The sequence below is a fragment of the Sebastes umbrosus genome, chromosome 18 (assembly GCF_015220745.1).
Source record: "Sebastes umbrosus isolate fSebUmb1 chromosome 18, fSebUmb1.pri, whole genome shotgun sequence".
Taxonomy (NCBI): domain Eukaryota; kingdom Metazoa; phylum Chordata; class Actinopteri; order Perciformes; family Sebastidae; genus Sebastes; species Sebastes umbrosus.
The window spans coordinates 16,282,503-16,304,590 of record NC_051286.1 but is presented as its reverse complement, the minus strand read 5'-3'; the positions used below and the strand labels follow the sequence as shown (position 1 = coordinate 16,304,590).

The window sequence follows — 22,088 nt, the reverse complement described above, 5'->3', positions numbered from 1 at the left end:
TAACTGTTTCAACAGAACATCAGACAATAAAAGCATATAAATAAAGTAAAAGATATGGTAACTGTTACAACAGAACATCAGGCAATAAAAGCATATAAATAAAGTAAAATATATGGTAACTGTTACAACAGAACATCAGCCAATAAAAGCAGATAAATAAAGTAAAAGATATGGTAACTGTTAAAACAGAACATCAGACAATAAAAGCATATAAATAGAGTAAAATATATGGTAACTGTTACAACAGAACATCAGACAATAAAAGCATATAAATAGAGTAAAATATATGGTAACTGTTACAACAGAACAACAGACAATAAAAGCAGATAGAGTAAAAACAAATATGGTAACTGCTAAAACAGAACATCTCAACAATAATAGAAGTGGTAAAATGGTAGGACAATATGATAAATATACAGTATATATACATAAATGTGTATAAATGCAAACATGCGTCCAGAAACAGATGTATACATACATATATTTATACCCTTCTACTTATAGGAATGCTATCCTAAAAAAATATGTTTTCAAAAGTTTTTTAAAAGTGGATACAGAGTTAGATGATCGTATCTCTATAGGAAGTGCAGTCCAGAGTTTGGGAGCCATGACAGCAAAAGCCTGATCGCCTCTTGTCACAAAATTGTGACGAGTAATAAATAATGATAATAATTTAGAAATCCTCCTCTTATGAAGTCTAAAGTTACAGAAAAGCTAGAACTTTTGTGTTAATGTTTTGAGTCAAATTAACTAACAACATGGTACATGGTACATCCTTATATATAAGGTGATTCTGGGTCTGCTCCCACAATACTTAAGTGTTTTTACGCAAAAAAAAGTGCGGACAGTATTCACTGTGTTCACAGGATCTCTTTGTGCACTCTGTCCCAAAAGCTCGGACAAAAATTGGGGAAAGGGCTTTTGCATATTCTGCACCCTCAGCCTGGAATTTGCTCCAAAATGACCTAAAAAATCAAGGAGCTGGTATCATTAAATATTTTTAAATCTGAAATGAAGGCTTTAGAAGCAGACTCTATGGCTTGCCAATATTTTTAGCCCCCTTGTTGTACAGCTGACTCCCAGAAAAGTTCCTTTTTGTCTCCCCATTTGTCTTTACATAGTTCTCTTTTAATGCAAATTTTAGTGCTTTTAGTGTTTGTGAATTGTATTTGAGCTCTATTTGTGTCTGTGTCTGCAACTTTGTGATCTTGCTGCTGACCGTCTTGGCCAGGTCTCCCTTGGAAAAGAGGTTCTTAATCTCTATGGGACAAACCTGGTTAAATAAAGGTTAAATAAAATAAAAATAACAAAATTCAACCTGACCTAATCAAAAATGTAATGTAATTGTAACTAAAACAAAAAAACACTGTTAGTTGATGAAAGTAGACCGTTGTTTATCACAGGAAATATGACAAAGAGGATGCATCTTGTTTCTGGATATATATAGTTATAATCTAAGACACATGAAGTGTAACAACATAGGTATGTCTTAATAAATCGGAGTTTAAATGTAGCAAGTGAACGCAACGCTAAATCCCCCATGTATTTACATTTTTGACCACTGGAGTGCAGTGTAGACTGTCATTGAAAAGGCTTCGCAGTAGAGGAGGATGCCATGGTTGCAAGCAGTCAGCTGGCCTATCAAATATACCAAAGGTCACCAGGTCAAACACATCAGTGGCAACAGTGTCATATTAATTACAGGGTCACTGGAAGTGTCTCCGTGTACCAGGGAGACTTGGACTTCATCCCATGTGACAGGTGTTTCTGAATATCAGTGACAGCTGTGGTCAACAGCAACAACGAGGGTCCCTGTCACTGCGTTAACTAATGGAAATTTACACATTCAAAAAACTGTTAGGTATGCATTGGGAGGGGGAGCTCAGTGCCAACTTAATTCATATGTGACTGCTGTGTGGTCAAGTGTGACTGTGTGTGTTTCTGAAGTCAACTTAGACTAACATTCTGACAAACAATCCTAACAGGTGTCCCCTTCCTCAAATACCTAAAATGTCAGAGGGTCTCGTGGATGATGACCACTCCAGGACAGTCTCAGGTTTCTGACCAAGGGGCCCAGGTAAATTTAGTAAGTCGCTGTCCACTTCAGACGGCAGTCAGACACTTGACATGTTCACAGAGTGAAGACGCTATAGACTGGACCGGACTTGTTGGCGTTTCACACATCTGTTTAGAAGGTAGCACAGATCAGAGACCTGCAGCTGGGATCATCAACCACGTTATGGAATCATGATATCGGCAGAGGATGACGAAGAGTTTGATGAGGCTGTTGAGCGCTATGTCCACGAAACCAGCTGGAACTGGGTAAAGTAAAGCATCTGCATGTGTGGAAGAAAAAAACATGAATTCTGGGTAAAAGAGTGCATGTTGATGAACAGAATCAATAGATGTAAAAGGCGAAAAAGCGAAGGATTGTGCTTTTACATGAAGTTTACAGCGTGTGTGTCAACATGAGTGAAGAGAGGAAAAACAGTGTGTGTCCAAATACATGTATATCAGAAACAGTGTTTTAAAGTAACTGGGTCCTGTAGCTAGTTCTTAGCACAGCAGAGACAGTGAGACCATGGATGAGTGTGTCAGTAATCCCCTCTGTAAGACGATCTGTTCAGACTGAAACTTGGGAGGGTGAAGAAGGGTGTGAAAAGGGGGAAGAGAGGGGACAGGGGTGAAGTGGGGTGGAGGGACAGCCTGATGGATCAGCTGATCTTCTCACCCCGTCTTTGGTTTCATGAGTTTTGTTTATTTGGTAAGAAGGGATTCTACCGTGGAAGAAAACAAGATGTGTCATACAAATCTTGCAACCCAGACTCATTAGGTGAGGTAAAAGTTGTCGTTGAATGTATTATAAACATTTTTGGGATATTGATAAAGAAAGTACTTAATCATGTGGCCCTTTGTTGTCACCAACACATCCTAAAAGATATGAGTGGACTGTGGATACCTATACTTATATTTATTTTTGAAATATTCCCGTTTTAAACCTGCAGTAGGCAGAATATTTTTGGCATCATTGGGCAAAAAATCCATAATAACCTTTCAGCATATTGTAATTCAAGTGTTCTGAGAGAAAACTAGACTTCTGAACCTCCTCATGGCTCTGTTTTCAGACTTTAAAAAAATCAAGCTCATGATGGGAGACGTTGGCCAATCACAGGTCATTTAAGAGAGAGAGCGTTCCTATTGGCTGTTCATTCAACGGAGGCAGCTGTCAATCACTCACAAACTCCGATCAAATGGTCAAACTAGGCAGCGCTGATCAAATATGAATCAATAATCTGTTACTGTAATGCCTATTTCTCGCCTCAAATGTTTTCAGAAACATCTTGTAGTGTACTGTTTAGCTGTAAAATGAGAAAGATTGCTCTGGCTGGTGGGCAGTGCTTGGTATTTCCTCAACTGGTCTCAACATGGCTGCCGGGTACAGTACACTACAAGATGTTTCTGAAAACATTTGAAGTGAGAAATAGGCATAACAGTAACAGAATATTGATTCATATTTGATCAGCGCTGCCTAGTTTGACCGTTTGATCGGAGTTTGAGAGCGATTGACAGCTGCTCGGAGACGGCAGGCTCCAGCTCGGCTCTGATTGGTTGTTTTCCCCCGATCTGTGAAATCTTGCAGATGCCATTAGGAGCACCGGAGGACACAGAGGCAAATGATTTTTCTCAGATTACCTGTCTCGTGCACTTGTGTCAGGATATAGTGACCGTTTTATAAAAAATAACTTCTTTCAATCATATTTGCTCCAATTCTACCCACTGCTGCTTTAAATATTGAGTGAGTTAAACAAAAGCTCATGTTGTTTTGCCCAAGAGGGTGTTCCACACTCATAATCTCCCTAGTCACGGACAAAGAGTTTTGTTTTTTTACCTTTTAATCACCGAATTAGAGTTCAGTTCATTTCCAGCTAATTATTCCATCAGGTCTTGTGACTCACAGACCAGAACAGCCAGAGCCAATCAGAGGCCTTGATATCAACCAAGTGTGTAAAAAAGATTACGCAATGAATTTGTCATAGCACCGAGCCCTTGCTGAGTCAACTGAAATGACATCTGAACAGAATAACTTGTGTGTGTGCATGTTGTTTTTGATGGCCTGAGGCACATTGTGAGGAGTCGGTCAAGTCCGCGGTGGAATCACTCATTTAAAATGATCGTCGTTCTACCGTTGTATAGATTGAGTGCGTAAATTTGTATAAAAGGTGTATGAGAAATTTGGTTTGAAGTGCAAACATTGTGATGAATGAGCCCTGGTTATAAATTAAAAAAAATGTGAAAGGTGTAATACCGAAATGTAAGGAGTTGTTGGCTGGTTTGACAGTGTGTTTGTGCACAGAAGCTGATGTTTTCTATCTCACATGATTCAAAAGAACACCCTTAAAAGTCAAGTAACTATTTTTGACAGACTTATGAATGTAGAGTAAACAAGTGGTTGCCCTACTTACAGTTTGCATGGTGCATATAGGAAGGAGTTATATCATAGCTACATATATAGAGTTGTGATTGGATGAACTGAGTGAGACCACATCAGCCAAGACACTCCTCCGAGCACAGAGGGGGATTTAATTTGGTGCTAAATAAGGTCAACCTACAGTACAGGTACCAAATTAGGCCAATAGGTCTGTGTGAATGCATGTAAAATATGTCAAATTTAAGATATTTGAGGACTAATTAAAGCAAATCAAATTTTGTTTTTACCCCGTTGATAAATGTTGTTGAATGTTTTAGTGACAGCGTCATATGTCAACTTGTTTTTTGTAGCCTGATACCGATCACAGCGCTGACCATACATGAAACTGCTATCATCTGCTGGTTGGTGTCCAGAGTACATCAGCTGAGATCAGCCCTTCCTGGCAAAGCAGCTCGTTCTTGGAAGCATGTCTCAGGGCAGCTGTGTGGCTCGAATATCCGTGTAGAAACTCGGTGACACCTACAAGACCGATGTCTGTATATACTGCAGGTTTCAATGTGACATTTTTAAGCAAGTTTAAAAGAAAGTCCAAGGTGTTGTTGTATCAGTGAAACTTGCAGGGTTACACATTCATGAGTTGTTTAGTACAATGTAATAAAAATGCACGTTACATTCAGGGTGTGACAAAAGTGTCAGTTACACTAGTAGTGGCTTGCACTGTGATGAATGAAACTGAACTGTAGCTGCACAGGAGACAAGAGCTTCCTTACAAATGCAGAATAAATGCTCAGTATGAGGGAGAAATTTCAAGAGCACACTTCATATTTCACAGGAACTTCCTCAATTCAAACAAGGTGGATGGACAAAAATATAAACTATTTTACATAACTTATTACGCGGTAAAAGGAACCACCAATCTATCCATTCATAAAAGTGTTTAATGTCAGCTGAGGTTGCAGGTTGGTGCAAACAAAGACAAAAGTTCTCAGGCAACAAACTGGATCTGAAACTAAACATGCTGAAACTGCAAGATTGTAAACCGCAAACACACACACACACACACAGACACACACACACACGCACACACACACACGCACACGCACACACACACACACACACACACACACACACACTCAGCCGGAACAGTGCAAGATGAGACTGCAGCTCTGTCATTGTCCAGTTTGACATTGTGACATGCACTGTTTGCTACTCAACAAATTGTGACTATAGTTCAAATTTACGAGCGGAGCGTGTCTTTGTTTTTATATCATTGGTTTTATCTCTATTTTTTTCCACTGAATTTCATAATAGTGTCATCTGGCATGACGGTGTGATCATTTTCAAAATTACACAACAGTCCCGTCACAAGATAATAACACACATGCAGGAGGAAAAACCCTAACAAGTTCCTCCTTTTCTGGTTTAGCCCGGAAAGTCTAGCAAAACCAGTAGTTCCCATGCACTGTGTGCACACACACACACACACGCACACCAAACTGGCTCATGTTGTAGAAGAGCTGCACGTGAGGCTGTTGTAGCGTGCAGCCCATGAAATATTTGAGCTGGTGCAGGGAAATCTTCCATGAAGAAGAACTAACTTTCATGCCAATAAAGCTTCATTTGTTTTTAATTTGAGTGCATAAGTAGGGGAAGTTTATAGTCTACATTATGACTATGTTAATACCTGGTAAGTGCATCTAAGTCTATGTAAACCTGTGTCTGTGTGTTTGTAATAGTGTAACAGAAGTGTCTGCCTCCTATAGCCTGCATACATAGCTGGTGTTGGGTTCATAATGACTCCACCAGTCAACCACATCCTCCTGACACACAGTTACACTACATGGTCTCAGTCTAGACTGCCAACATCGCATGTGCTCTCATAATGGCCTGTGATTGGCTAGAAACATCGCCTCACTGCATCAGGCTGACTGGCTGACTTCAGACGCTCACGTAGGCACCACTATTTCTCACCGTCACAGGAGCTGCTGCAGTTTCCCTCAGGGCCCTTTAAACTGAGACACTGTAGCGTGGTAAGGTTGTGCTATGTATTATAATATATAGAAAAAATTCGTAATAAAAAGTCATAGTATAATATGTGGAAAAAAAATCTTAGTATAGTATGTGGGAATTTTTTTTTTTTAAATTCATAATATAGTATGTTAAAAAAAAGTTATTATATAGTATGTCATAAAAATTCATAAAAAAGTCATATTATAGTATATCGAAAAAGTAATTATATAGTATGCCGAAAAATGTCATAAAAAGTCATAATATAATTAACACGTCATATATATTTTTTCTAAAATCAAAAACATAAAGCATTATGGAATGCCATTTTAGCCAATATTAAATAAATACAAATAAATAAATATTCTCATGAATTAATTAAATATGACTATGAAATAAATCCTGAAAAAAACAAGAGGCAATAAATATACAAATAATTGTAAATATAAATATACTTGTATTTTTTTTCAGGGGACCTTTATTATTTCATGACACATTTATTTATTCAAAATTGTCTAAAATGGCATTCATAAAGCATAAGTCTATTCTATTGTTTAATCGCACTATTTCACCAACTTTTAGATATCCACTGACAAGTTTAATGAGCCCTAATGAAGCAGAATTTGTGTATCACGTATAATAATAATAATAATTAAGCATCCAGTTAGATATAGATTTTTATTTTTAATTTATTTTTTTATTTTTTTTTTTTAAATTTTTAAATTTTTAATTTTTAATTTTTAATTTTTAATTTTTAATTTTTAATTTTTAATTTATTTCCTGATTAAAAAAACCTGGACATTGTATGTTACTGTAGTGAAATATTTCATTTATATAACAGATCCGTTTTGGGTTGAATTCAGCTTCTTTAAGAAAGTTATTTTTGTTTTCTTTATCAAACTTTTACTTTGAGATACCAAATTTGACTCTACCAGTCAACCCTTCTGCAACAATAGTGTGAGCAAAGCAGCTGTAATTTAGTTGCCACTGTGGCAGCTGGAAACCGATGAGTTTGGCAACTCAACAGCTCGACGCTGATTGGCTGACGGGCGAGTTCTGCTGCAGATGATGTCATCCACTGACGGGGTTCTGCTGAGACAGACACAGAGAGAGAGAGAGAGGAACAGAGGCGGTCAGAGGGACAAACTACTATCGCGTTGACTTAAACAGTCCGTTTTTAAGTCGGTGACAGCAAGTCGAGGCTTTATCAAACACCCAGCATCACCTCTACCGGGAAATGCTGCTTCTATAATGTGTTATTGAGCTGTCATTCACCACTGAGGAAGCACCGGTGTTTTGGTAAAGGCTGTCAGCAGCAGCAGCTATAGAAGGTATGAGCCTGTTTTTATCATGGGTTTGACTGCACCTGCATGTCTGATGATTTTTCAAATTTTCACACAGTTTTACATATCTGTTATGATCACTACTGTGTCTTTACACTCATATATACTCATCATTTATCATGCATTACTAACATTTTCAATGTGCACTGTCACAGGATGTTATTATATGAGTCAGCTATTTATTTACACACATCTATTGGATTTCCCTTTAAATGTGTGGCTGGGTAGCTGATTGGTGTGAGGCACATATATTATTGTGTGCATTAGTCTTTTTAATTAAACTAACAATTCATCACTTGCTGAGGCTTTTATTTTCTTAAATAATCAGTAGGAGTCTATAGATGTTTTGTGAGGCATATGGTTTATGTGTGTGTAGTAATAAATGAGACTTTGTGAAAATGTGTCAATACTTGCAACACATTATACCCGCTGAGTGGCCCAGCCGGATTCCAGCCTGCAAGGATAATATACATAACATGCAGCTTGTAAACCCATTAAACTAATGACCATGCCACAGTTAAACACCGGCTTTTAAAATTTCACAAAGGTTTGGTTAAGTTTTCATCCACTACCACTCCTTTTTTTTTAAACCAGGCAGTGCTGTCAGTGTTTTGAGACATTGTTCCTCTTTTTGTCTCATCTGTATTACAAAAGGAAATCTATTTTTGGCTCTGCAGCACGTACAGTAGCAGTGTTCACACCAAAAGTCCTCTGCTTTGAGAATCAGCTGCCAGCAGCTCTGTAACTCAATGCCTCAGTGAAAGGTGAAATTAATAATTAAAGATGGTTAATGTCATCTATAAAGAGGTATTTCAACCCTCAGATGGCTCCTCAGCTGCTCTGAAAATAGGGCTCCTGTTCTTTCTGTAAGGAGCCTGTTCTGGTCATATGCTCAGAGGGGGATCAGGATGTGTTGGCATTGTTCCATGTCTTCCCTGTTGCTGCGATCATTTTGGGGGCCCACTGCCAACTGAGTCAAGGTCAGACCCCCCCTTCGCTGTTATTAGACAGCTGCAAACCCCAAGGAGTCTTGAACGCTATATGGGATTTATCACGTGTGGCTACTGGTGTTTGCATCATAGAAATGTATATAGTTCAGTCATTCTATGGCGCCAGCAGGGATGAAGTTGAATAGATACTCTTGAAATGGTTTTAGTTCTTTACCTTACCTGACCTGACCTTATGCTCCTAGTAGTTTGTTTTAGAGTTGAGCTGTCACAACTCAGACAGAACAAAAAGATCATATTCTTTTCCAGGTGTTTTTGAGTGTTCACCTTGAAAGCATCGTTGCAGCTCTACATCGAAGCTTTGTCTATACGAATACTAGATTACTAGATAATCTATAGTTGCAGCCCTACTTCAAATCTTAAGCATTTGACTGCTCTCAAAAACTCAGATAATCTGCTTCATCAGGACTGTGTGGGTGTGGTTTGATGTGATTAGACAATTACATAAATCTCTAATGTGAAACAACTAAAACTGTTAGAAATTTTGGCAGAAAATAAGGCTTCATTGAAAAAAACATAGCTGTGATCACCCCTCGCCTTCTCTTGTGTGACTGTGTTACCATAATAGGAGTGTACAGTGAGTGTATGAGGTCTGTGGCCATTAGAGAACAATGTAAAGATGAACAACCAACATACTCAGACTAGTTCTTGCGTCACAGAGTCCTGTACTCTACCTTCAAAAGACATTATGGAAGGTTAGGACATCACCTACATGGGTACAAACTGGTCTAACTTGGTTTGCCCTTTGACCTCTGTTGTTGGGGGTTGCTGAATGGAAAACAGTTGGATAGGATTTACAGACTTATCAGGAAGGGGGAGAAGAGATCAAAGTGGCATCAGGTTCTTTCTACAGTATGTAGGTCACACATTGAACAAGAAACAGCCTCGATGTCCTCTTTCCACCAGCCATACCATTCACAGTGCAGCTCCAAAACTGTCTTCAGAACAGAGTATCAGAATAACTTCACCTCATGCCCCCTGAGGCAGAGTCATACGTCATCAACGGTTTGATTGACAGACTGGTGAATGGCACAGCAGATGCCGCTTCATAAACACCTCTTCCTCTGAAGGTTGACTGAATTCTGGGCGGCTTTGTGGCGCTTAGATCACGACTATTGAGTAGCAAAGTCAGACCTTTTGGTGTGGATGTTTTAATGCTACATAATCTCTTCTGTCCCGTCTTCGCTGTTCCCTCCCACCAGACCCGTCAGACCATGAACTACGTGGGCCAGTTGGCGGGCCAGGTGTTCATCCAGGTCAAAGAGCTGTACCGAGGCCTCAATCCCGCCACCCTTTCCGGCTGCATTGACGTCATCGTGGTGAGGCAGCCCGATGGATCCCTGCAGTGCTCACCTTTCCACGTTCGCTTCGGCAAGATGGGAGTCCTCCGGTCAAGAGAGAAAGTGGTAAGGGCAACCGCCTTATGTCGTTGTATTGAAAGAGTTGTGACCGTTCAGATGAGGATTGAAGTCTTGTTTCCGCTCCTCCAGGTGGACATTGAGATCAATAGAGAACCAGTGGATCTGCAAATGAAGCTTGGGGACAACGGAGAAGCATTCTTTGTGCAAGAAACAGAAAACGATCAGGTATGCATGACTTTAATTGTATCTGTAAAATGCTATAGTTCAAATGGTAATACAACATCTGTTAAATGGCGGACATCGAATCAAATAAAACCAAGATTCAAATGAAAACGCGCCTCAGTCTCCACACCCCTGACCTCCCTGAACCTCAGACACACCCATGTTTACAACCGAGAAGCCTTATCCAAACTATCTTCCACCTTACATGCAGTCATACCGTAGTATTTTGAACAAGGTCACGCTGTGTGCAGAGTTGGCTCAGCGGCCAGGAATTTTTTTTTTTCCTTTCCTTTTTGGCTGAACAGCATTCCTCTGTTCATCAGTGAGTGAATGAGTCCTGAATGCAGCATTTACTAACTCAGGCTCTCTGACCTATATTACAGTAAATACTGTGGCCTAATAACTGAGGATCAACCTGCACTTGAGGATCCTGGCAAAGAAATATGCTTTTATGTAGGAAATGTGTTTGAATTAGAGAAAGGTTGACGAGTTGAGTAGATGTAGTAAGACATACCCTCCCTTTTCTAAAAATCATTATACTTGTTATATGTTTATGAAGCCCATGCGAATCATTCAGAACTCAAAATTCATGGAAAACTAAGAAAAAAGCAGCAGGTTTTTCCTCAGTTCTTGGACTTGTTTTCACTCGGTTTTCCAAGATTTTTGAACAAGCCAAGTCGCCAGTACTGTCATCATAAAATGTGTTTCTTCGGTATAGTACGTACATGAGGATGTGTGCAGCTAAAAGACACAAACAAGCGGTGAACGACTGAGGTCGGGGGCCCGGCACCAACAAGGGAAGGGGGTGATTTATTTTCCCCAGAGTGGTGTCAGATTCCCAGGCCTGGAAGAGAAAGGAGGGGGGACGGGGAGACAGAGGACTTCTTGGCACAGGGAAGAAAAACGTGAGGGAGCTTTGTCAGACCACTAATCATATGGTTATACCTCACTTTTTCCTCCCTCTCCCTCTCTCTCTGTGTGTATGTCTGCACCTATACATTTACACTCGCCCGCGTTGAAAACAGGAGTCCCTCCTGGAAAGCCTTTTCTTTTTCCTAGAAGGAGGGATTAGAGGACCACCTCCTTTCACAGAACTGAGGAACAGACTCTGTTTTGGATCGTCTGTTTGGTTTTTGCTGCCAAAGGGCCTCCTCACAGCAGAAGTGGCTGCAAACAGTTTGGCAGTGATTGCCCACTTTTGTGAGACCAAAATTGTGCAATACACAACACAACAGTAGAGTCATGTTCCAGTGGGAATTGATCCAGATTTCAAAATCTAGTTTTAACCTGCTTACTGAAATGGTCAGGGTGGATGCCGGAGAAGATATTTTGGATGTAGTATTTTTTTTTTTCAGTGTTTGAACCCGCAGCAGGCAGAATATTTTTGGTAAAAACTCCATAATAACCTTTCAGCATATTGTAATTCAAGTGTTCTGAGAGAAAACTAGACTTCTGCACCTCTTCATGGCTCTGTTTTCAGGCTTTAAAAAATCTAGCCTGTGATGAGAGACTTGGGCCATTTACAGGTCATTTGAGAGAGAGAGCGTTCCTATTGGCTGTTCATTCAACAGGAGCAGCTGTCAATCACTCGCCAACTCCGATCAAACGGTCAAACTAGGGAGCACTAATCAAATATGAATCAATATTCTGTTACTGTAATGCCTATTTCTCCTCTCAAATGTTTTCAGAAACATCTTGTAGTGTACTGTTTAGCTGTAAAACGAATACAGAATATTGATTCATATTTGATCAGCGCTGCCTAGTTTGACCGTTTGATCGGAGTTCGCGAGTGATTGACAGCTGCTCAGATACGACAAGCCTCCAGCTCGACTCTGATTGGTTGTTTTCCTCCGGTCTGTGAAATCTTGCAGATGCCATTAGGAGCTTTCAGATTGCCTTTCTCATGCACTACTGTCAGGATATAGTGATCGTTTTATAAAAATAAGTTTTTTAATCATATTTGCTTCAGTTCTACCTTTAATGTTAACTCTAGATGTAAATTGCTTGCAGATACACTCAACAAGTAATTTAAACACAGATGTAAATTTAAAAAAATGCAGAACTTGAAATCAACAGTTTTTAATGGCAATACTGTGTAGATCTTGTTGAAATCTCACCTCAAAATCTGTTTAATTCTGCATCCTTGCCCTGATTTGTTCTTATATCTTGCTGCTTTTAAAACATTCTATATAAATAATGTTTTACTTACTTGCATATTTACATGATAAACCACCTCTCTGCTTTGACACGGGCCACATGACGCTGTACAAATTTCAAAGAATGGATTCATGGTTTCACTTCTGTTTTGCGTCTAAACAGGAAGTGGTTCCCTCCTACTTGGCCACCTCTCCCATCTTGTCGGACGGGGCCGGTCTGATGAGCTCCTCCCTGATGGGGAAGAGCTCCGGGCCGCCCATACAGACCCTGGGCTCCTCGGGGTGCGCGGGAGAGACAATGATGAAGAAGAGGAGGAAGAGGAGGAGGAAGGCCCGGGCGGACAGCGTTAGGAGGGAGGAGAGCGGGGACTACTCCGAGGATGAAGACATGTTCACCATAGACATCAGCTCAGATGAAATGGCTGAGATTGAGAGCAACAGGTGAGAAAGTGTGGAGAGAGGAAAGGAAGGAGGAGATGGAAGGAAAGAGGAACAAAGAAAGCAGAAAGAAATACAAGCAAAGAGGAAAAGCGGTACACGTGATAGAGTAAGTGAGGGGAGGAAAGTTAGGCAGTGAGATAAAAAGTATAATACATCATTGAAATCAGCTTTGAGTGCGGCTGTAATGGGACCGGATCTTGTCAGGCGAAGATAAACAGACCAGCGTCTGTAGTGGTGAGGCCTCCAGCTGTGGCACACTGCGATAAGACGCTCAAGACCATATGGAAACCACTACTTCAGCCGTGTGACTTTAACTCTAAATAGAAAGGAAGAAGCTTTGCATGAGAAAAGAGGAAGTATCTTCACAGTGGGTGTGCATGTGCATACAGTATGCCAACATGTGACTCGGCCTCTGTTGTGCAGACAGTATTCAATCAAAAGCAGACTGGTGGGCTACTAGATGAGGCATGCAGCTATAGGAGCCACGTCCCTCCCACACTGTAAGTGCTTAAGTCCATTTATCATGAATGGATTCAGCAGCCGCAGTAAATATATGACACATGACAGATTTATTTTCATGTCTGCACGTGTGTGGGGCTCGTCTCTACAGTACACTTCTGTAAAACAACACCACGTGAGTACAGATATTAAAAATGTGGTTGTATATACAGTTAGTTCCACTAATTCCTTTAATGCATTAACGCAACTTTCAATTTTTTGGTTGTAGTGAAGATACTGGCCTCATATGAAACTAGAAAACCCAAGGAATCCATTGGTACCAACCAAAAACCTAAACTAATGTTATACTAGCTTGTTGGGAAGGAGGCTAAATAACTCTCCAAAATCTTGGCGAGGAAAAACTGGCATGGACATTTTCAAAGGGGTCCGTTGACCTTTGACCTCAAGATATGTGAATGAAAATGTGTTCTATGGGTACCCACGAGTCGCCCCTTTACAGACATGCCCACTTTATGATAATCACATGCAGTTTTGGGGCAAGTCATAGTCAAGTCAGCACACTGACACACTGACAGCTGTTGTTGCCTGTTGGGTTTCAGTTTGTCATGTTATGATTTGAGCACATTTTTTATGCTAAATGCAGTACCTGTGAGGGTTTCTGGACAATATCTGTCATTGTTTTGTGTTGATCATTGATTTCCAATCATAAATATATACATACATTTGCAAAAAGCAATTATATTTGTCCACTCCCATGTTGATAAGAGTATTAAATAATTGACAAATCCCCCTTAAGGCACATTTTGAACAGATAAAAAATGTGTGATTAATCATGATTAACTGTGGACAATCATGCGATTAATTGCTATTAAATATTTTAATCAATTGAGAGCCCTAATATAGTCTTTATCATGCTTTATTATTAAAGGGAACTTTAATAACGAAGCTACTTTGCATTTCTGGCCCAATTACAGTATGTTGTTTGATGGTGATATTCTATGCTTCAACCCAAACATAATTACAATTTGGAAGTCAAAAAGAAACTCCGGACTCACACTTTGCACCAATGTTCAACGAAAATACCTCATTGTAGCTGCAGGACATGTGTTTTGAGTGCAGGCTGAGTGCGACAAGTTCAGGCATGAACTCTGTGTGTCTGAAATGGGTGAAAGGTGTAGTAAAAGTAAAATATATACTACACTACATTATGAAAAAATGCAAATGATATGCAGTTATATGGTATAAATATTAAGTATTTGTGTGTTTCAGGACTTCATCTCGGGACGTCTTAAGAGATGAGACGACAGTCGGTTCGACCGGAGGCTCCTTCAAACAGACCGGCATCTACACTCGTTCAGATGGAGAGTGGAGCCCGATTCAGAGGTGCTTCATTCACTTATATAATAATATTAATAACTTTATTTGTATAGCACCTTTCATACTGTAGAATGCAGCTCAAAATGCTTTACAGTATGTCATTAAAAACAATAAAATACAAGATTCATAAAAATAGAATAAAAGATCGAATAAAAAGGCAGAGAAATAAAAGTAGCAAAAATGGTGGTATAAAAAGTTAGAAAAATACTACAATAACTAAATGCCTGCCTGAATAAATAGGTCTTCAGGTGATTATTAGAAATGTCAACAGAGCTTGCATATCTGATGTAGCTGGGCAGGGTGTTCCAGAGTCCAGGAGCATAGTAGCTAAAAGTAGTTTCCCCACTCGTTGTGTTAGGAAAAGTTAAAATACCAGCATCAGAGGACCTAAAGGTTCATATTGGTTGATAAGTAGTTCAAAAAGTCTGAGATATAAGAAGGTGCTATACCATATGATGAAGACCTATATGTTATTATTCAGACGAAACAGCTCTATAATTGTTATTTTTCCTCTCTCAGCCCTGGAAACTCTCGTCCCACCTCTACCAAGAGTGACTCTGAACTGATGACCAAGCCGTCAGAAGCAGACAATCAGAATCCAGCCATGCACTGGGCGTGGGGCGAGCTGCCACAGGCTGCCACGGTAACCGACAGTGACCACCGTGCATGCAGACACAGAGAGAAACACTCTCTGTATATATGCAGTAGTTTTGGTATGTTAATATTTATATTTCATCCTTTTCCCTGCTTTTCTAGCCGTCCTTCCTCCCAGTGAAATCCGACCCTCCACCAGTTTGCCCATTATCCATCCCCGTGTCTGAAAGCACACACTTCCGTGTGATAACTCACGAGACGTCGTTGGAGCAGTGCGGACCCTGCTCGGAAATATCAGCACTCAGACTGCTGATGCCAGACGAGACAAGTGAGGAGACAGTTGGGATGGAGGCAGAAGCCATGAGGATGGAGTCTGAATCCCAGACAGCTGGAGGCGTGGCAGCTCGTATGATGGCTGACATGGAGGAGACAATGTCTCGTCAGCCAGGCAAGACTGACTCTCCATCCAAGAGAAAAGGTAACAGTATCATTCCTTTGGGAGTCATGTTTATCTAACCAGCCATCATTTAATTTGCTGAGGTTTTAATGTGTCTCTCTTTTACTGGACAGCTCAATGGCAATTTAGTTTGTGGTGTTAAAATCACCACAAAAATACATTTGTAAATATAATGACAGTCACACATGTTAACCCAATCTGCTGGTTTTAGAAAACATTTTCTGGTTTACCACGGACCGAATATGAATTCATGCATAGCATAAGTGTATTATGAGCCACTGCTAAAAAGAAAAGGAATCTGTGTGGATTGAAGAAAACCAAGCTTTATTGTGTTTTGGGGGTAAAATAATATATTTTGAAGACATGCACTTGGCAATAAAATCCACTTTACTGCCTGTTTTTGTTAAAGAACAACTTTAAGCCAAACATAAAATTTTAAGCACATTATGAAAATATAATGACAGAAACTCCGCCGTGTTTTTTACACTGCTGAGTTGACAAGATTTATTTAAAAAATCATTTAATTTTACCAAAACCTGCTGTAAAAAAATATTTAAAAGCAAATACAAAGAAGCTGATAGAGTCAATAGAGTCACCTCTCTGTTGCAGACAAGAGAAGCCGCCATCTTGGCTCTGATGGAATTTACCTGGATGACATCACAGAGCTCGAACCTGAAGTGGCGGCACTTTATTTCCCTAAGAGGTACGTGGAAGCACACAAACGCACACAGTCATAACTTCTATGCAAATAAACACATTGATAAGCTAAACAATATTTGGTGGTCCATCCTTATAAACACCTCTCTTCTGTATAGTGATGGTGGTGCAGTAGTGAGGAGCATCTCAGACCCGGGTCTCCACAGCACCAGTCAGTCCCCACAGTCGCTCAGCTCTGGAGGAGACAGCGGAGTGGACAGCTACTGCGACCCCATGGCCGACATGCCGTCCATCGCCATCTCTTTGTGCGGAGGACTCAACGACAACAGGGAGATCACTAAAGGTAAGACACGGACACAGCACGACTGCAAGCTTCGAACACTGTGTTGAAACTGAACATAACATGTGTGTGTGTCCTTACAGAGCAGTTCCACGAGAAGATCATCTCTTACCAGCAGTTTTCCGAAAACCCCTCCATCATCGACGACCCCAACTTAGTCGTGAAAATTGGCTCCAAGTAAGACTTCCTAGAGAGAGATCATGTTTAGGTCTAAATATAATAAAAGATTAGTCTATAAGCAGTTTACAATCCGCTGTTTGCTGTATGGATTGAACTGCCACATACTGCTGCAAAAACTGCAATGTGTGCAGGATTGTTTGGGCTCATAAAGAGGTTTTTGTAAAGACTTTTGGTTGACAAAGTGTTTTTTACTGCAGTTATGAAATTGATAAAAATACATTTTTGTTTTCCTCCTCAGATACTATAATTGGAGCTCTGCGGCTCCACTTATGCTGGCGATGCAAGCTTTTCAGAAACCACTGCCAAAGGTAAGAAATTGATACACAGTGCAGATACTCGTGACTGTAGGTTGGGTGTGTTACATGAATCCCCCTTTTGACCAAAAACGGTACTGCACCCTGTATGTTCGTATCCCCATGCACCTTATACCTCTTCCCATCTTAAGCCCTGTTTCCACCGCAGGAACTTTCCCCCCGGAACTAAGAACCTTTTGAGGAAACTCATTGCATTTTGACCGCAGGGATCAGGGTCTACGTTGAGGTCTTGGGACATTTTCCGGGGCCTTTTTAGCCCTAAAAAAGGACCTGGTCGTATAGGTCGGGTAGTACTTTCTCAAAGTACCGGAACTTTCATGGGTGGAGTATGCAGGGATGACCGTCGCTGATTGGTCAAACACACACACTACAGTTACGGTTTCAACTGTACCGCTTCATTCATAAAACATGGAAGTACTTTAGTATTGATTTAGGACCATTTTAGGACGAGGGGAGAGCATTTCTCTTTGCCTGATAACATTCAAAATAAAGTTAGGCCCTGCTGTCAGCTTCCCGACTCATTTAAAAAAAGACGAGCGAGCGCTAGAAGAGAGAGAGACGTAGGGTCATGGTGCTGTGAACGAGAGAAAGTTAATTTCTGATTGTTTCACGGTGTTAACATTTAAAGCACAAATAAATAACCCTCAGACATTCAACAGAGGATTTACTGTGGAGACAGACACTCTTAACTTCATTTTACTCCGCTGTATTTCATTCGTTACATCCAACGTGCATCAGTAAATATATGCAGCAGTAAATGTCGTCGCAGTTTTTTTTCCAGAGTGTTTTTTAGATGAAACAGGCAGACACACTGAACTGCAAGCTGCAGAGTGTGTCCACCAGCAGTTCTCGTCACATGTCATGTTGCTTTTTCATACATCAGTGGACTAATTTGCCTAATCTTGGCACGTCTTTAGACCGCGGTGGAAATGCAGACAACAGTGGGCTGAAGGAACCATTTCTTGAAAAGTAGTTCCATGGACTAAAAGTCCTGGGAACCTTTGGTGAAAACCCAGCTTTATATTCATTATGTTGCATAATACTAATGTGTAATCTATAAAATTACAACCTAAATGTTCTGTTGTTGCGCTCTTTATGTTGTGTGACAAACATCCACTGAATCTGTTCTCCTTAAACTTTGTCTCCTCCTCTGTTCCCCTCCCTCCCCATTGGTGTAACCATCCATCCATTTATCAGTTCTCTTGCCTCAGTTATATCCACTCAACCTTAGAGTTTCTTCTCTGTTGTCTGGCTGGTGTGCTGGGCTACAGCACTGTACGTCAGAGACAAAACTCTCCAGTTTTCTCCACCTTCCTCATTCTTTGTTCCCTATCAAACTCCCAAACGCCCACACATCCTTTATTTCCCTCATTCCAACCGCAGACACATTGTTGCTTTACTGTTTGTTGATTTACAGTCTGGTTTGGCTTTTGGTTTTTCTTTTAAGTGTGTTTTTTTACGGTGTTGTGTTGTGGTTGTTTTTGGGTTGTGTGTGCTCCACTCCAGGCTGCGGTGGAGAACATCATGAAGGAGAAGATGCCCAAGAAAGGAGGAAGGTGGTGGTTCTCCTGGCGAGGCCGAAACAGCAGCACCAAATCGGTAACTTTTTTCTCATCTGTTGACAAAGTTTCCACTAAATGAGCGAGTAAAGCAAATTGTAACGCTTTTTCTCCTCTCGTAGGACTCCATCTCTGAGCGTTCGGCCTGTGGTTATACTGAGCAGGCTGGGCAAATGTCAAGCAGGTGAGGAACTCTCAAAACAATTCACGTCCAGAAAATATTAGCGAGCGATTGAACATCCCAACTGAACATCCTCTAACACACTGTCAACCTGTCTGACGCCAGACACAAAGAAGAGTCGTCCTCCAGTGATGAAGACCACAGGGCAGCCATGCAGAACTCTCCCAGCGTCCAATCAGAGCCAGGGTTCACAGCAGGAGGCGTGTCTTATAAGAAAACACTCCGGCTCACATCAGAGCAGCTGGTGAGTGAACTGTTTTATTTATCATACAATCATCATTTTTACCATCATGTATTATATCTCATTCTCTCTCTCTTTCTCTCTCTCTCACACACACACAGCTGTCTCTCCAGCTGCAGGATGGTCCTAACGAAGCTGTGTTCAGCGTGACCACTCAGTACCAGGGAACCTGCCGCTGTCAGGGCACCATCTACCTCTGGAACTGGGACGACAAGATCATTATCTCTGACATAGATGGAACCATCACCAGGTGGGTGAGACGTGTGAATAGGGCTGTGTGTTGGCAAGAATCTGGCAATACGATACGTATCCTGATACAGGTGTGACGATTCAATATATTGCAATATATTGCGATTTTTAACATCTAATTTTAGAAAAACTGTCATAGTAATATGACATAATATCGCAATACTCGTGCATCGATATTTTCTTACACCCCTCCATGTGAATACAAACATACTTTTACAACTACCTCTACTAAATAGTTGAACTCAGTTTGGAGTGAAAATGGATATAGATATGGCCTGTGCTCACATGTCCCAATGTCATTTGTGTGTGTTTGTCTCCAGGTCAGACACGTTGGGTCACATCCTGCCCACACTGGGGAAAGACTGGACCCACCAGGGCATTGCACACCTCTACCACAAAGTCAGCCAGTAAGCACTAATTTTACTGACACACTGTCAGATGTGAATTGCTTTATATAGTTCCGATCAAAGCAAATCACAAAAGGCATACATTGCTTGAAAATCCTGTACGTATTATACAGCACACAGGCCAAAAACAAGCTCTGAAAAAAGAGATTTGTTGTTATTGCCGTCGAGTTATCATTATTAATACATGTTCTTTCTTCTCCATCTCTCGCTCCATCAGAAATGGCTACAAGTTCCTGTACTGTTCAGCCCGAGCTATCGGCATGGCCGACATGACCCGAGGTTACCTCCACTGGGTCAACGAGAGAGGCACCATGCTCCCTATGGGCCCCGTCCTTCTCAGCCCGAGCAGCCTCTTTTCAGCTCTTCACAGGTCTCCAATACACACAAACACACACATATTTGTCTAAATTAACACTGTATATGCAAGACGATGCAGGGGACTTGTTGTACTGTGCTGATTGTTGGTTACATCTCTGTGGTGGATGTGTGTTTGACAGGGAGGTGATCGAGAAGAAACCAGAGAGATTCAAGGTGGAGTGTCTAAACGATATCAAGAACCTCTTCTACCCCAACACACAGCCGTTCTATGCAGCGTTTGGCAACAGACCAACGGTACACACATCTTATATACAGTACAACTGATGGTGAAAATTAAAGCCATTTGTGCTGTAGATTCTTGCATACAAAATGCATGCTATTTTTGCAAAGTTTAATTTAGATGTACATCATTTCTATTTGCAGGATGTATATTCCTATAAAGAAGTAGGAGTGCCACTGAACAGGATTTTTACAGTGAACCCTAAAGGCGAGCTAGTGCAGGAGCACGCCAAGACCAACATCTCATCGTAAGTCCTCCATCCAGTTTACGCGCTATAATCTAGGAGGAAACATCATGAGGACTTCACAGACAATGTTTCTCAATTTAACGTGTCTTTGTCGCCTCCTCTTCCTCTCCTCTCTTCAGTTACGTGCGTCTGGGCGAGGTGGTGGACCACGTGTTCCCTCTGATGATGCGAGCCTCCTCCTCAGACTTCCCCTGCTCGGACACCTACAGCCACTTCACCTACTGGAGGCAGCAGCTCCCCCGGGTGGAGCATCAGAGCACTACACCTCCACAGACTCCACAGACTCCCCATCCCGACAGCTGACTACCTGTGGCCTGCTGACCAGAGCACTGACTGACTGATGGTGTGATTGTTTCATGTGTGATATGTAGATTTTTTTGTAGGAGATGGAGCACTTTGAGTGCACAGCAGATAGCAACTTAAAGGTCCCGTATTGTAAAAAGTTAGATCTTCATGTCTTTTATATGATAAAGCAGGTTTAAGTGCTATATAAATACTGTGAAAGTATCGAAACGCTCAATCTACGGAGAAAAACACACAGCCTGTATTCGAAAAGTGTCCTTTAAATGAGCCGTCAGGATTTCCGTAACTTTGTGATGTCACAACTGTACAACATTTCACAGTTGTAAACATAAACATTCTAAATATGTCCAAATTTATTTCCGGTTGCAGTGTATGTGAATGACATCAACTGACAGGAAGTAAACAAGGACTCAAGCTGTTGCCTAGCAATGCAATTCTATTGAAATGCGCTAAAACAGAGCGTTTCAGACAGAGGATAAATACAGGCATATTCAGGCACAGTATGAGGAAATTAAAGGTTTTTTTTTAACATTAAAGCATGTAAAAATGTTCTAGTAGAAACTCAAAATACAAGTATGAACCTGGAAATGAGCATGATATGGGACCTTTAAGTAGGTTAATCTGTTGTGAATACTCTTCTAACGCACAAAATGGATGTAAGCGCACTTTTAAGAAAAGACGGCCTCCGTAGCCTTCTGACTATCTGTATGTATATGAGAAATTATGATAATTTATTAAGGGCAGCTTAGCACATATATTATTTTTGAGTGACATTATTTCAGTAGCTAGACCTTCTAGGCTATTTATGCAAACTGTATTTATCAAACGATATGTCTATGGCCACACTGTGCACACATCAGAGAGCAAGTTACTGAAACTTGTGCCAAATACTCGATGTAGAATTTATTTTCTTACTCTGAACTTTTTCAATCGAGACTGTTACAGATCCTCAATCGGCA

At 40.8% G+C, this 22,088-nt stretch overlaps 1 protein-coding gene across 1 annotated transcript; it reads left to right on the top strand.

Moving 5' to 3' along the window:
- Positions 1-1,983: 1,983 nt before the first annotated feature.
- On the top strand, positions 1,984-21,549 carry si:ch73-21k16.1 (phosphatidate phosphatase LPIN1). Its single transcript, XM_037750372.1, has 20 exons — positions 1,984-2,322; positions 9,989-10,192; positions 10,277-10,372; positions 12,689-12,966; positions 14,695-14,808; positions 15,322-15,445; positions 15,559-15,874; positions 16,463-16,556; positions 16,669-16,853; positions 16,934-17,027; positions 17,269-17,338; positions 18,851-18,943; positions 19,026-19,087; positions 19,190-19,328; positions 19,427-19,575; positions 19,895-19,981; positions 20,199-20,351; positions 20,479-20,593; positions 20,723-20,826; positions 20,946-21,549. Exons 1-20 carry the CDS (start codon positions 2,248-2,250, stop codon positions 21,127-21,129), a joined length of 2,736 nt encoding a protein of 911 aa, XP_037606300.1. The 5' UTR covers positions 1,984-2,247; the 3' UTR covers positions 21,130-21,549.
- The last annotated feature ends 539 nt before the right edge of the window (positions 21,550-22,088 follow it).